We start from the raw sequence: 15,883 nt of genomic DNA on the forward strand, positions 1-15,883 counted from the left end.
ACGACGGCGAGAGCGATAACGCGGCAGCCGTGTGCGTGAGCGTGAGTGTGCGCGCGACATATGAGATGCTAGTGTTGAACGACTCGGAGCACGCGACAGATAACAACAATAATATCTTTACGGCTGCGCCGATCGACGATATCGTCAAGTCGACATTCGGCGGTGTTAAACAAGCGACGAGAAAGAAGCTCAACGCGTTGAACGTTAAATTTTTACAATCTCTGGGATTCGCGGTGCGAAACATCTGAACGATGACTGAAATTCTCAACATCGGAGGCGAGCCGGTCTTCGACGATCGCATCGTCAAGATCGAGACTCACACGTACAACCCGTACGCCAACACAACGTTCGACTATAGCGACGAGATACGAATACCCATACAACAGCAGGATCTGTATACGTTGCCGTGCGAAAGTTTTCTCTACGTCGAAGGAACATTGATGGTGACCAGAGCAGCCGGCCAAGTCGATAACGTGGTATTGGGGACTAATTGCGTTGCGTTCATGTTCGACGAGATTCGATACGAGCTCGACGGTATGGAGATTGATCGCTGCAGAAACGTAGGAATAACCAGCACGCTCAAGAACTACGTTACGGTATCGTCCGACAGAAGCGTGATCCTGAGAAACGCTGGCTGGGAGCCACAGAATAACCCGAATGGATATTTCAATTTCTGCGTACCGCTCAACACGTTACTGGGATTTTGCGAGGATTACAAACGCGTGGTGATCAATGCTCGTCACGAATTGGTCATGATACGATCGCGCAACGACAACAATTCCCTGGTGGGAAGTCTCGCGTTGGAGCCCACCATCAAAATACATAAGATACAATGGCGAATGCCTCACGTGGTATTGAATGAGATCAACAAGCTGTCGATGTTGCGCACCTTGGAAAACGGACGATATCTAAGTATGGGTTTCCGTTCGTGGGATCTGTACGAGTATCCCCTGTTGCAGAATACGACCAAGCACTCGTGGGCCATTAAGACCGCGACTCAGCTCGAGAAACCGCGATACGTCGTCTTCGCTCTGCAGACGGGTCGGAAGAACGTCATGTCCGCCGACACAAGTCGATTCGACGATTGCAACTTGACCAACGTAAAACTCTATCTAAACTCAGAAGTTTATCCGTACGACGACTTGAATTTGGATTTTGGTAAACATAGATGGGCGATTCTGTACGATATGTACGCGCGTTTCTGCAAGGGCTACTACGGATACGAATATCTCGAGCCGAGTCTCACCGTTACGACTTTTCTACGTAACGGCCCGTTTGTGATCATCGATTGCTCTCGCCAAAACGAATCCGTCAAAAACGCCACCGTGGATGTCAGAATAGAATTCGATTGCATGGAGAACGTACCGCCGAATACCTCCGCTTACTGTCTCATCATACACGACCGCGTGATTGAGTACAACCCGTTGACGAACGTGGTGCGCAAAATAGTCTGAGCGTTCGCGGCAACGTCGACGTGAATATTTTCTCTCTCTCTCTTTCCATCAGTCTTCGATACAATTATTGAGAGGGGTAAGGGAGGGGGGAAGTATAAATCAGAGTGTCGCGAGACGGTTTGCAGAGTTGCGCGTCATTCCTCTCGATTGACGCATCGACGAGAGAGAGAGAGATATATATATAAAGAAATCTCGTCATGTCCGTACCAACGTTCGTGGACCTGCAAGGATTCCTCGTCGGGATGAAATTTGTCGTGAAGGAGGTGGCGGTGCTGAGAAAAGGCTGCGTTCTGACGCATCACATCTTTAATTACCCCATGCCGTGGAATCTCCTCACAAAATCCGATAAATCGTGCGCTACCTGGTTGATTCGCAATCACCATGGATTACGATGGGAAGACGGAAACGTGCCGTACAGCATGGTGAAACGCCTGATTACATCGGCCGTGCTTGGTGTAGAAGAAGAAGACGATGATGAGAAAGAAGACGATGACGACGACGACGAGATGCCGACTCTCGTGTACGTCAAGGGATGTCAGAAACGAGAATGGCTGGTGGATCTGCTGGAGAATTATGCGCGAAAAAACCTAATCGTCGAGACTCTGGATGCGCATTACGAAGATATCGAATCTTTGAATAAACTAGATGACACCAATACTATGCGATGCGGAAAACATGAAAAGAATTGCGCGTTACAAAATGTAATAAAACTATTTAACTGGTGGTGGCGCGCGACGCCATAAGAACTTGCGATCTTTTTTTAAAAATAAATTATATATAACTTTTTATAATGTTTTTATTTCTTACTCCCCCTCCCCCATCATCACCGTTAGAGTAGGCTTTACTTCCCCCTCTCCTAATAAAAAAAATCCACTGCGCAGTTCTATATATAAACATTAATTCCCCCTCTCCCTTTCCCCCACCACATCATTACTTTTGGAATTGTTGCGTATACTAGATTAATTTTACACGATCAGTCTTGTCGCGATCGCTTGTACTGACGGTCAACTTCTCAGAGCCTAGAGAGCGAAAATGTTCTCCTTTGAAGGATGCAGCGGCAGCAGCAGCAACAGCAACAACGGTGCAAAACGCGCGAATGCCGTGAATTATTACGTGCCGATTCACGACGTTGAAACTCAAACGTATGAGGCCAGATGTAATAGGTAAGTTTCTTTTAAGAAAAAAAATAGAGCCTCTCCCAGTTTTTATATCTTTGCAAATTGTATTACTTACGAAAATAAACTAATTTCATTTCTTTTATACAGCATTTCGGGGGACCGTCGCGCGGTACGTATACTCGGCAGACGATACGCGCTGACAGCTACGGGATATAAATTCCTCGAAATTGGTATCAACGTGGGCCCACCGAGCTACGTGGAGATCGCCGTGGGAGATCATCGAGGAAAGGAACTGCTGTTGTCTCTCGAAACGTGGAAGGCACTCTACGAGCAACGGCGAAACATTCAGAATTTCTTTCGCAACGACTACAAAGATGTCCATAGTTTTATAAATGTTGGACCGCTAACGGTGAGAGTTTGTACGTCGGTTAATAACGTCAAACTCATACGTCTTGAATCTGCAAATGTACGCTTGATGATGACCGAATCGACGTTGCGTCGTATGTTCGATCTCGATCGGTGCATCGAGGCGAGATTCGATCGTTTGGTCAGAATACTTGCGACGGTCGATGCAAAGTTTGCACAGTTCTCCGATATCGCGTCCACCGTGACGGATCCCAAGGAAGCGTCGAATGTAATATACACTAGCGATGCGTTCAATACGAATCAGCTCATCGATTGTGAGCTCGCAGCTTTAATTTTTTAGTACGTAAGATATATCATGTAAAAGAAGAGTTAAATAAACAGGCTTTTTTTACACCTAAATGAACGATGTAATTTCTTTGCATGCATGTCCATCCCTACCTAAATTTTATCATCGTCCCGATGACGTCATTTCTTCCTTTGTCTTTTACGTACTGCGTAGATTTGTCTTTTACGTACTGCGTAGATATATTGTTTAGTCTACGCGCGATAACACCCCCTTTTCCCATAAAAATGTTGTTTACGACGAACATGTTCCGACAGGTTCGACGCGTTATCGGGTCGAGCATCGTCCCGATGACGTCATATCTTCCTTTGTCTTTTACGTACTGCGTAGATTGTTTTACGTACTGCATAGATTGTTTTACGTACTGCGTAGATAGATTGTTTAGTCTACGCGATAACACCCCCCTTTTCCCAGAAAAATGTTGTTTACGACGAACATGTTGCTCTCTCTCTCGCTCCAACTGATTTTTGAAAGATCTTTTCCTTTGTCTCGCGTACTGCGTTGTAAAAAATAGCGCGAAATTGTTTAGTCTACGCGCGATAACACCCCCTTTTCCCATAAAAATGTTGTTTACGACGAACATGTTCCGACAGGTTCGACGCGTTATCGGGTCGATCATCGTCCCGATGACGTCATTTCTTCCTTTGTCTTTTACGTACTGCGTAGATTGTTTTACGTACTGCGTAGATAGATTGTTTAGTCTACGCGATAACACCCCCCTTTTCCCAGAAAAATGTTGTTTACGACGAACATGTTCCGACAGGTTCGACGTGTCATCGACGAGACACGCTTCTACGCAGTGCGCTATCGAGTTAGTCTTACCCATTGTGCGCCGCCTAACGGCGTTGTTGCGAACATACCCCCTGCGAACATACCCCCTGCGAACGTATCCCCGCGCGACGCCGACCCCCCGCGCGGACCCGCGGCGCGACGCCGACCCGCGGCACGGCGCGGCGCGACGCCGACCCCCCCCCCCGCGCGGACCCGCGGCGCGGCGCGGCGCGAACCCGCGGCGCGGGTGAGTCATCCCGGTAAAACCAGAGGTTATGCGTTATGCAAAAATTTATCCCGATGAGTCATCCCGGATATGAGTCATCCCGGATATGAGTCATCCCGGTGAGTCATCCCGGTGGTATGCCAAGGTCACCCCCCTCCCCCTCACCCCCTCGTAATCCGATACCCTTGTGTAACCCGATACCCCCCCTCCCCCTCACCCCCTCGTAATCCGAAACCCCCCCCTCCCCCTCACCCCCTCGTAATCCGATACCCCCCCCCTCCCCCCTCACCCCCTCGTAATCCGATACCCCTGTGTAACCCGATACCCCGCCCCCTCCCCCTCCCCCTCACCCCCCCGCGTAACCCGATACCCCCCCCTCCCCCCTCACCCCCTCGTAATCCGATACCCCTGTGTAACCCGATACCCCGCCCCCTCCCCCTCCCCCTCACCCCCCCCGCGTAACCCGATACCCCCCCTCCCCTCACCCCCCCTCGGAGCTCCCGAGTCCGAAGCGGCCGTCTATACCTACTAACTGCTCAAGCTTCGATAAATTATGCGCAACGCTTTCACTGCAGTCCCACTTTAACTCAAAAAATTGTTTTTGAACAAGCGACAAATTTTCATCTGATTTTAAATCATACACCGAAGATAACTTCGTCCACATTTCCTTCGCTGTAGTGCAGTTCAACAGCAAATCCAACGGCTTCCTCTCGACTGTCGTGACAATCAATTTTCGAGCGGCTTTGTCTGCCTTCTCGAATTTCTTCAGCTTGCTTGCTGAATCTTGGTCATCGGCGCCAGGGCGAACGAGCCTGCCCTCACAGACATCCAGAACATCTTGATCTTCCTCTAGAAGAGTACGAATCACAAACCGCCATTGATGCCAGTTATCCTTGTCACGAAGCTTCTCGATTTTCAAGTGCGTCGCTTCCATTTTTCACTCAATACTTTTCGTTCACTTCTCAATTGCGTGGTCTGGGCCCATAACCTGTTTAGGTTATAACTTAGAAGTTTATTAAGTAGAGTATCAAAAGCTACACATGTATATGCAAACGCATGCCGGTCGAGAGTGAGAGCGCACACACAGTTCTACGCTGGTCGTAAGACCCTCTATCGGCCTTTTTCATTAGCCAATCGGCAGCGCGCTTACAGCGCCCATAAGTCAGGCAGCGCTCGTAGAGCCTAGCGCTCAGGCGCGAGTTTAGAAATGAGGAGTTTTTCCTCCAATAGTTATATCTCTCGTAACTTTATATTTCCTATCCTGATAAATTAACATTACTTTCGTAATTTTTGCATTACATAACTTTTTATATACGATTCTTGGAATTTGAATATTATGAGATAATGTACACAATTCATTGCATTAAATGTTTAAGAATGAAAGATATTCACTGCGCAAAAAGATTAACTTAAAGAAATTAATCATTATTAATAAAGAGAAGAATCTTTCAAAGCTGGATAATAAAAATTCGGTCAGCAGTTAAGCGATCAATGAAATGTAGAAAATTAAAAATAGAGATGTTTATTTCTCATAGAAAAATACTTATACCGGGTATATATATATATTTCCTGCAAAAAGTCGCGCAAGCATTCGTCAGTTTTCAATAATGAAATGACATGTCTCATCCGTTTCGTGATACGCCGATAAGTTATGTTGTATCATTCAGAAAATTTATGCAGGTAATTTTTTGACTCACATATATTTTGTTCAAAAAGTCCCCTTTGTCTTTATAACTTTTGTGGGTTAATTGTAAGTTTTCTGCTTTATCTCCTTCGATATGTCCCTTCTCGGTTGATACTCCCAACGTCATTTCTACTTTTCGAAGCAGTTCTGGTAAGCGTTTTTTAGAATCGCGCGTAAGTTTGTCTGCGAATTTTCCTTAATGTCTGAAAACAAAAAGGATTGAGAACTGTAGAAAGACAATTCGTGATTTTTTTACCACGACTATGCGTTCGTGCACGCATCGCTGCTGATTTATTACTTTTGCACCAAAACAAAGATGATAGTGTATTCTCAGCCTATCTACTCTCACGACCTAGCTTTTGCAGACTTTTTTTTTTCAAAACAAAATCCACGTTGAAAAGCTAAAGAATTCGACACTCGAAGACATCAATGAAAATTCACAAACGGATTTAATGCTCGTAATTTTCAAAAAATGCATACTTACTAGGACCGCTTCCAAAAGTGAAAACAACGTTGGAAGTAGTGTATCAATCGAGCAGAAACATATTTCGAAGGAGATAGAGTTGACTAAATTATAAATAAACCCCCAAAAATTTAAAGACATAGTTCGGAAACTTTTTGAACAGCTCTCGGTAAGACTCGGTAAGACTGTAGTGTACTACTCAAGTCCGATTTTGATGAAATTTTACAGGTACGTAGTACTTACTAAATGTAGTTGGAGCCACTAACGCGGAGTTGCAGAAATGCTTAGACGTTAAATTGAATACTGGAGTCCGCTTTGAGCCGGCGTCCGTACCGGACGCCGGCTCATGTGCCTTCTCACTCGGCATGTTATGTTGCTGAAATATTGAAATATTCGGAAATGGTGCAGAAATATTTCGTTAACATTTCATTTGTAACTATGCATCTGAAATATTTCAGAAATGTACCTGCATCATGTTTTTTATAATATTGCATTAACAATATTTCTGAAATCTTTCAGAAAGTTGTTTACAATATTTGTAAGTTTCTGTAATATTGCAAAAAAATGTAGCAGATGCAATATTTTAGAAATATTTCTGAAACATTATAAAAGTAATATTTTGTTTGCATTGCACGAATAATATTTCTGTAACATATCAAACGCAACATTGCATTTAAAATATTTCTGAAAAATTTCTGAAAGATTGCGTAGGTAATGAAAAATTGAATTGCAGGCAGTGAATTTCTACAATATTGCAGAAGAAATATTGCAGATGTAATGGTTTAGAAACATTTCTGATACATGATAAAACTATTATTAGGTTTACATTGCACGCGTTATATTTTTGAATGTTTCACATACAACATTGCATTTGTAATATTTCCGAAAAGTTTCTGACAGACTTTAGAACTTATAAAAAATTAAATTTATTATTATATAATATTGCATTTTATTGCATTTTTTCTCTTTTATTAAGAATTTTCTAATATTCCAAATTTTGTCATATGGCATTTTTAATATAAAATATAAAATATTTAATAATATTTAATATAAAATAATATTCGACGCTGACTGGCAAAAAAGATTTATTCGTATATCTGTATTGTTAATATTGTTATGCGATAGCTTTATGCTCACCAAAATAAGCAAGTATAAGAAAGAAAGAAGCGTCAGAGTCAGAGTCTTAAACGAGTGTACAAAGTGTCAACATTGTAAGACTTGAGACATAAGACAGTATTGTGCGTTGCTAAAAACAAAGATTTAAAGCATAAAACACTGTCTTAAAATTATAAGTCAGCTATTCTGCTCAGGCCCTAAGACTCGGTAAGACTGTAGTGTACTACTCAAGTCCAATTTTGATGAAATTTTACAGGTACGTAGTACTTACTAAATGTAGTTGGAGCCACTAACGCGGAGTTGCAGAAATGCTTAAACGTTAAATTGAATACTGGAGTCCGCTTACGGACGCCGGCTCATGTGCCTTACATTCGGAGTCTTATGAAGAGATCTATCTGTGGCGGGCTCCCTCCTTTTGTGATTAGAGTGTTTATTTATAGTATTAGATCTGTATTATAAAATGATTGGGAGTTCTTTCAAGTGGAAGAACGAACGAAAGAACGGACGGACTTCCTTTAGTGGAGCATTCTGTGTTCACGTGACTTGGTGCAATTTACGATAAGTGCCTTCCCTGGTAAAAATTACCGTTAGAAACAGTTAGAAACAGATAGAATTTCTGATGGTATGTAACGGAATCCTATCCGCTGTAACTGCAAGCTTGTCTAGCTCTATCCGTTTCTGTAAGCAGCACTATTGTATCTGCAAATACAGACAGAAAATGTAACGACGTATAACTGTATCTAATGGAAATCTATCGGCATACAGCATCTATAAGCTTTTGCAATAGAAAAACTTGTCTGTTTCTGTCCGCATTCTGTACGCATCAGATGCTGACGGTATATATCCGTAATTGCGGATACCGCATCCATCTGCATCTGTACGCAATGTCGACCTACAAGAATTTGTCTGCAGCTACGAATACGAATCCTGTCTGTTTCTGTCCGCATTCTGTACGCATCAGATGCTGACGGTATCTATCCGTAATTGCGGATACCGCATCCATCTGCATCTGTAGGCAATGTCGACTTATAGGAATTTGTCTGCAACTACGGATGCGAATCCTGTCTGTTTTTGTCCGCATTCTGTACGCATCAGATGCTGACGGTATCTATCCGTAATTGCGGATACCGCATCCATCTGCATCTGTACGCAATGTCGACCTACAGGAATTTATCTGCAACTACGGATACGAATCCTGTCTGTTTCTATCCGCAGTCGGTACGCATCAGATGCTGACGGTATCTATCCGTAATTGCGGATACCGCATCCATCTGCATCTGTACGCAATGTCGACCTACAGGAATTTGTCTGCAACTACGGATACGAATCCTGTATGTTTCTGTCCGCATTCTGTACGCATCAGATGCTGACGGTATCTATCCGTAATTGCGGATACCGCATCCATCTGCATCTGTACGCAATGTCGATCTATAGGAATTTGTCTGCAACTACGGATACGAATCCTGTATGTTTCTATCCGCAGTCTGTACGCATCAGATGCTGACGGTATCTATCCGTAATTGCGGATACCGCATCCATCTGCATCTTCGCGACGACGCCGCTAGGCGGCGCATGATGGAAAGCGTTTCTCACATTTAAAATACAACCAGCCATAATATATAAGCAGGCGTTCTGTCAGGCGACAACTAGAAAAATTACAGTGTCGTAACTAAAGGAATCCCTTCTCCTGGCGTTTAAAGGTAGAATCTACCTGATAACTACAAACCTCCCACAATGTACATGTATTTGCAGTAATAAGAAATGAATAAAATGCATTTGCAGTTAGAAACGGATAGAGCGGGCAAATCATAATTGCATGCAAATGCAGATAGATATCCTGCCTGGTTTTGCAATCAGATGCGGATAGACATTCAAAATTGGCTACGTATAAAAACGGATAGGATTCATAATTCGTCTGCGCATAGGTTCAGATAGAAGTTCCGTTCCGTTAGGAATCAGTTAGATGCAATTAGCCTTCCTCACCGTATTTGCGTACACAGTCTTATAGAATCTGCAACACTTTTCATCTGCTTCTATCCGTAATTGCAGGGAAAGAAACGCATAGTAAAACAGTCAGAAACGGATAGAATGCACGTTCTATCCGTTTCTAACGGTAATTTTTACCAGGGTTATGGGCGATTAGCCTGACTCGTGAATCTGTTTCCTGGTGCAGGAAGATATATTTTTGTGAAAGATAGTATCTTTATCGAACTATGTAAAGAGAAAGACTTTCCCTTTAATGTTATAATTATAAATCGAAATAATCTTTGTAACTGATTTTGGCCTTGCTTTACATTTATATGCTCAAGTCCATATTTTTGTTTAGTTTGTAAGTTAAGTTTATTTCAGCAAGCGTAGCGTCATACGCCGTGTATGAGTGTATCTTTTTGAGCAAAATCGTTATTTTTCCTGGTGCAGGAAGATATATTCTTTGTAAAAGATAGTATCTTTATTGAACTATATAAAGAGAATGACTTTCCCCTTTAACTATATAATTATAAATCGAAATAACTTTGTAACTGATAGGATCTTTGGCCTTGTTTTGCACTTATATGCTCGAATCTATGTTTTTGTTTAGTTTATAAGTTAAATTTATATCAACGTAGCGTTTCCATGCGCCGTATATGAATGTACCTTTTTGAGCAAAATCGTTACGATCTGCTTGAATACATTTTGTAAGAACGTACGATCTGTGTAAGGAGGAGCGTATTTTCGTTAAATCTTGAGAATTTATTCCTATTTAATTTTCTTGTATATGTAGAAATATTTTGGGAACGATTCACATTGCTATTTCGTTTGAATTGAGGTATTTGCCTCTAATGTTTATGTCGATTTGTGTTTGGGTGTTTTTCTGATGTTTACGATCTATGGCCATTGTTCAGCTCGTGTTATTCTCGAGTTGTGTGTGGATTCCAGTCAATGGAACATGCCTCGAAATGATGGCAATGTTTTCATTGATGGTGGAATCCTTTGTATAGTATTCTGGTAGTACCTACGTTCCTCTTTATTCTGGTTCATTAATACATGTAATTCTTAATATTTAGCTTAGTATCTATAAATTTATTAATCCTGCGATGTTGGGAAGCTAAGAGATTATGCGACTTGTCTATGTTGTTTGATGAGCGTTAATCGACCCTCCTGGGCGTCCCTATCCCGGGGGAGACGCTTGGGATGTCGACCACGCGTTTCAGTCATTCTTTAAACAGTGTCTGATTTCAACTACTTGAGTATATGGTATGGAGATAACGTGATCTCGTTTAAAGATGCGTTCTCTTGTATGATGTATGAAGATATAGATTCTCAGTTTCGAGTGATGTTGATATAGTCTTTTGCGATAATTCATCGGGAAAGCTAAGGGTTAGGGTTGGCTATATATATAATCATTTATTTTGATATACAATACGGTAACGTTTACGAGTGAGTTTCGGACTGTACTTGCTAAGTGAGATTGCGAACCTTGTATTGATTTTGAAATACCGTGGTGTTTGACCGTAATTTGAAATACGTTAGAGCGAGTTAAGGAAGAATATTATAATATAATAGTTTTCCTTATAATATTTATAATATGAATTTAAATAGCCGTGTGATTGTAACGGTTATGAATGAGTTTTGGGCTGTATCCGCCATTTAAGTTTGCGAATTCTTCATGAGTCAGGAATTTGTTATATATTGAGTGTTGGACCCTCCTAGGTGTCCCTTAAAGGTCCGGGGGAGACGCCTGGGATGCCGACTATACGTTCTAGTCGTGCTTATCATAATCCATTTTTGCTTCCTCATAGAGGAAGCTTTGTTTTAATGAATTTCGTATATGAATCTTTGATTGCGTTTAAGTTGGGTTTAGTCAACCAAATTTAAAAAAATTATATATGAAATAGGGGTAGAAGAAACCAACGAAGAGATTGGTTTTTGAGTTTTTTCTGCCAATATGTTCAGATTGTTGTAAAACGTCGAAATATCGCCTTAAAAAAATGTCTGTATGTGTGTGTGTATGTATGTATGTATGTATGTGCACATTTGATGTTGTGGTTGCTCTAATTTCCGCAAATATTGAGATATCGAGCTGTTTTTTTTTTAATCGATAGAGTATCATTCAAGAAAGGTTGGTATTGATTTTGGCGACGATCAGTAAAGGGGTTCTTTTTTAAAAAAATTTTGAATTTTTTTAGAAATGTCCGTGGTTGCTCTAACTTCCGCAAATATTGAGATATCGGGCTGTTTTTTTTTTAATCGATAGAGTATTATTCAAGGAAGGTTGGTATTAAATTTGGCGATAATCGGTAAAAAGGTTCTTTTTTAAAAAAATTTTGAATTTTTTTAAAAATGTTCGTGGTTGCTCTAACTTCCGCAAATATTGAGATATCGGGCTGTTTTTTTTTTAATCGATAGCGTATCATTCAAGGAAGGTTGGTATTGAATTTGGCGATAATCTGTAAAAGGGTTCTTTTTTAAAAAATTTTTGAATTTTTTTAGAAATGTCCGTGGTTGCTATAACTTTTGCAAATTTTGAAATATTGGGCTACTTCTAATTTTATTATATTCTTCAGTCTTTTCTACCCCTATTTCATATATAATACTTTAAGATTAGGTTGATTATCGGTATATCTAATAATCCGTAAAAGGGTTTTTTCTTTATAAAATTTTGAATTTTTTGACGATCGGTGGAGGAATTACCGATTTCTGCTTAAAAAGTGTATAAGATGTACATGTAATTTTATATAGAGTATCATTAAAATAAAGTTATTTTAAATTTTGCGAGGGTTGGTGAAAAGGTTATCGATTTTTGCTTAAAAAATGTGTAAATTATTTGATGGATAGAATATTATTTAAGGAAGGTATTGAATTTGGCGAAGATCAGTGAAGGAGTTACCGATTTCTGCTCAAAAAGTTACATGTATTGAATTTGGCGATAATCGCTAAAAAGGTGTACATGTAATTTTATATAGAGTATTATTAAAGGAAGATTGTTTTGAATTTTTCGAAGATCGGTGAGAGGGTTACCGATTTCTGCTTTTTCAAGCCCGGCTTGAGAAAGGAGGAGGGTTGGAGTGGGCAGTCTTAGTACCCACTCCGTAAAATTAATTATATAATTTTAATATTGTTTGAATATTGTTTAAAAACATAAAAACATACAAACATAGCAATATTGTTACAAGTTTTCAGAAATATATAATGAAATAATTCAATCTTACATTTTCACTAAATAAAAAATTAAATTATTTTTAAAAATATTTCCAATAAAAAGATTTTTTTTTAAATTACAATAGAAAATAATCCTTTCATCGATCACTAAAATCAACATCAAATTTCTTTTAATAATACTCTCTTTAAAAAGAATACATCCCACTATCTCAGAAATTGTAAAAAAGCAACCAAGGACATGTCTAACAAAATTCAATACCATCTATTCTTTATTAATACTTTAATTATTAAAATATATGCACCGAGTTCTAAAGTCCAATAGGATGACACCCAGGAGAAAATAAATAATTATTACGATATATGACCAATCGCGCGAAGCAGGTTGTGCTTTTGTTCGGTCGATTTAAACTATGATTTAAAAGTTTTAAAGAATTATAATTTTATTAAGAGTTTGAAACAATTAATAAAGCTTATCACAATAAAAAAAAGTGTGCAAGTAGAAACTTGCACATTGCTTCCTCATAGTTTTTAAGTGTGCAAGTAGAAACTTGCACATTGCTTCCTCATAGTTTTTAAGTGTGCAAGTAGAAACTTGCACATTGCTTCCTCATAGTTTTTAAGTGTGCAAGTAGAAATTTGTACATTGCTTTCTTATAGTTTTTAAATGTGCAAGTAGAAACTTGCACATTGCTTCCTCATAATTTTTAAGTGTGCAAGTAGAAACTTGCACATTGCTTCCTCACAGTTTTTAAGTGTGCAAGTAGAAATTTGTACATTGCTTTCTTATAGTTTTTAAGTGTGCAAGTAGAAACTTGCACATTGCTTCCTCATAATTTTTAAGTGTGCAAGTAGAAACTTGCACATTGCTTCCTCATAATTTTTAAGTGTGCAAGTAGAAACCTGCACATTGCTTCCTCATAGTTTTTAAGTGTGCAAGTACCCAGGTAGCAGACAGTCGTCATAATGACGTGATTTTTACGTCATTTTATGACGCATGTTACGTCATTTATTCCTAAAGTTTAACGTAAAAATGACGTATTTTTCACGGTCCTAAGTCACATCCACAACGACGTCATTTTCTGACGTTTTATTGACGGCAAAAATAGGTCCAATGTACGACATACCGGTTTCTAGAAATGTTTTTTATGAAATTAAAATGTCTACTTGATAAACGTTTATAAAAAAATGTTCTTTTTCTTTATCTAAGATAAAAAAAAACTTTTTTAACTGTTTCGTTACATATATGCCATGTGCGTATAGCTGCTCTCAAGGCGGTCACCCATCCTAGTACAGTACCGCGTCCGAGTCGCTTGACTTCGATGATCCAGTGGACAGTGACGATCTCCTGATCCTGATGCTTCCTTATTAACTGTACTTGTCTATAACAGGTACATCTTTAGTGTTCAAAAATCTTATAATGATATCTTCTTAATAGTCATAACACTGCATGAAATAGTTGTCATAAAACTATAATTACACGCAACTAGATCCACTTATACCATAAATTCACCGCTTCAATCATAAAGTTACGAAACACTCTATAATTGTAGGAATATTCCTGTGAAAAATACTGTGAAAAATACGTTATTTTTATGTTAAACTTTAGAAATAAATGACGTAACATGTGTCATGAAATGACGTAAGAATCACGTCATTATGACGACTGTCTGCTACCTGGATAGTCAATTAAACGTCTATATAATGTCATTTTACAAAGTCTTTTTGACGTATTAAAACATGACGTTAAATATACGTCACTTAATCGACGAATGACGTCACTGACCAATTATGACCAAATATTGACGTCAAAATGACGAGTGCTTGCTACCTGGGTAGAAACCTTTGCTCACAAAGCTTCCTCTATGAGGAAGCCAAAACAAATAAATACTAATAATTATACATCGAATAAAATAAAAGCTTCCTCATAGAGGAGCTTTGTGAGCAAAGGTTTCTACTTGCACACTTAAAAACTATGAGGAAGCAATGTGCAGGTTTCTACTTGCACACTTAAAAATTATGAGGAAGCAATGTGCAAGTTTCTACTTGCACACTTAAAAATTATGAGGAAGCAATGTGCAAGTTTCTACTTGCACACTTAAAAACTATAAGAAAGCAATGTACAAATTTCTACTTGCACACTTAAAAACTATGAGGAAGCAATGTGCAAGTTTCTACTTGTTTATGGATATATTTAAGGAATTACTCTGAAACTACTTATTAGTGGTGTTTGTCCTTAATTTAAATACGCGATGGATTTAAAAGTTTTGAAAAAGCGATAATTAACTACTATGAATTTGCGAGCTACTTATCAGTAGTGCTTGACCGTAATTTAAATATGCGATAGATTTAAAATTATAAAAGTGATAATTAACTCTTTGAACGATGATCATTATTAACTGAAGGATTATTAAAGGATCATTTATTTGCACCATTTTCTGTGGAATACTTGATGGGAAACTTGAATATAAAAAGTACCCATAGGGTAACTTGAGATAAAGCTACATTGGAATATCGAACTACCGAGAGGGCGCCTCCGACCCAACTAGAGGCTCCTCTAGGGATTTAAGCGCTGTGGTACTTTGACTCATGCGAGTCGGAAATCCATTGGGTCTCAAGAAGAAGAAGAAGAAGAAATTGAATACTGAGGTCGGAAATAGGATCAAAATTTCGACTCGGGTAATTTCCAAGAAAATTAAATTTCAATTATTTGGCTTAATTAACGTTTTTTAAGATTTCGAAATAAAAAAAATAATAAGAATTTAAAAATATTTTGCTAAAATGTTTCATTTTATTAGTGTATGAAGAAACTGTACTTAAAATTGCTACGGTTGTTACAATAATATTCTCTATGATTAAAAAAGAAATGTATGTAAATTCAAGTTAAATTGATATTACATTGAATGTAGCTGTTAAGATATTGCCCATTTATACAGTTTTCATAACCGTAGTTCTTACGATACGTAACATTCGGTTACAATACCCTCGTATATGGTTGCCTCAACCAAAGGATTATTGCTATCTCTTTTATGTGGTCTGCAGCACAAATATTATGGTTGAGAGATCCATAAGATATAGCTGCACGGTAAAGCACTGAATCACTGATTGAGAGTTTAGTTCCATTGCGCGCGCAAAATAATTTCTGCATAGAATAAAGTGTGTGGTATAGAATTGTGCGGTAATTGGATGTGCAGCAAATCAGAAAT

General features: G+C 39.1%; 2 protein-coding genes across 2 annotated transcripts; both read left to right on the plus strand.

Annotated features, from left to right (window-relative positions):
• Positions 1-440: 440 nt before the first annotated feature.
• On the plus strand, positions 441-1,454 carry LOC139786279 (uncharacterized). Its single transcript, XM_071725442.1, has one exon. It carries the CDS (start codon positions 441-443, stop codon positions 1,452-1,454), a length of 1,014 nt encoding a protein of 337 aa, XP_071581543.1.
• Positions 1,455-1,651: 197 nt separating this feature from the next.
• LOC139786280 (uncharacterized) lies at positions 1,652-3,376 on the plus strand. Its single transcript, XM_071725443.1, has 3 exons — positions 1,652-1,907; positions 2,503-2,617; positions 2,720-3,376. The coding sequence occupies exons 1-3, from the start codon at positions 1,652-1,654 to the stop codon at positions 3,276-3,278; spliced, it is 930 nt and encodes a 309-aa protein (XP_071581544.1). The 3' UTR covers positions 3,279-3,376.
• The last annotated feature ends 12,507 nt before the right edge of the window (positions 3,377-15,883 follow it).

Source organism: Temnothorax nylanderi, unplaced genomic scaffold (genome assembly GCF_030848795.1).
Source record: "Temnothorax nylanderi isolate EJ_2023f unplaced genomic scaffold, tnyl_v1.0 TNYL_tig0999_pilon, whole genome shotgun sequence".
Taxonomy (NCBI): domain Eukaryota; kingdom Metazoa; phylum Arthropoda; class Insecta; order Hymenoptera; family Formicidae; genus Temnothorax; species Temnothorax nylanderi.

What these genes read in the sequence shown, in the direction of transcription:
- LOC139786280 (XM_071725443.1), top strand. Translation starts at nt 1,652, where the DNA reads ATGTCCGTACCAACGTTCGTGGACCTGCAAGGATTCCTCGTCGGGATG. An exon ending in GATTACATCGGCCGTGCTTG is followed by an intron (nt 1,908 to 2,502) that starts GTGTAGAAGAAG and finishes TCTCCTTTGAAG; the next exon opens with GATGCAGCGGCAGCAGCAGC. An exon ending in TATGAGGCCAGATGTAATAG is followed by an intron (nt 2,618 to 2,719) that starts GTAAGTTTCTTT and finishes TCTTTTATACAG; the next exon opens with CATTTCGGGGGACCGTCGCG.
- LOC139786279 (XM_071725442.1), top strand. Translation starts at nt 441, where the DNA reads ATGGTGACCAGAGCAGCCGGCCAAGTCGATAACGTGGTATTGGGGACT.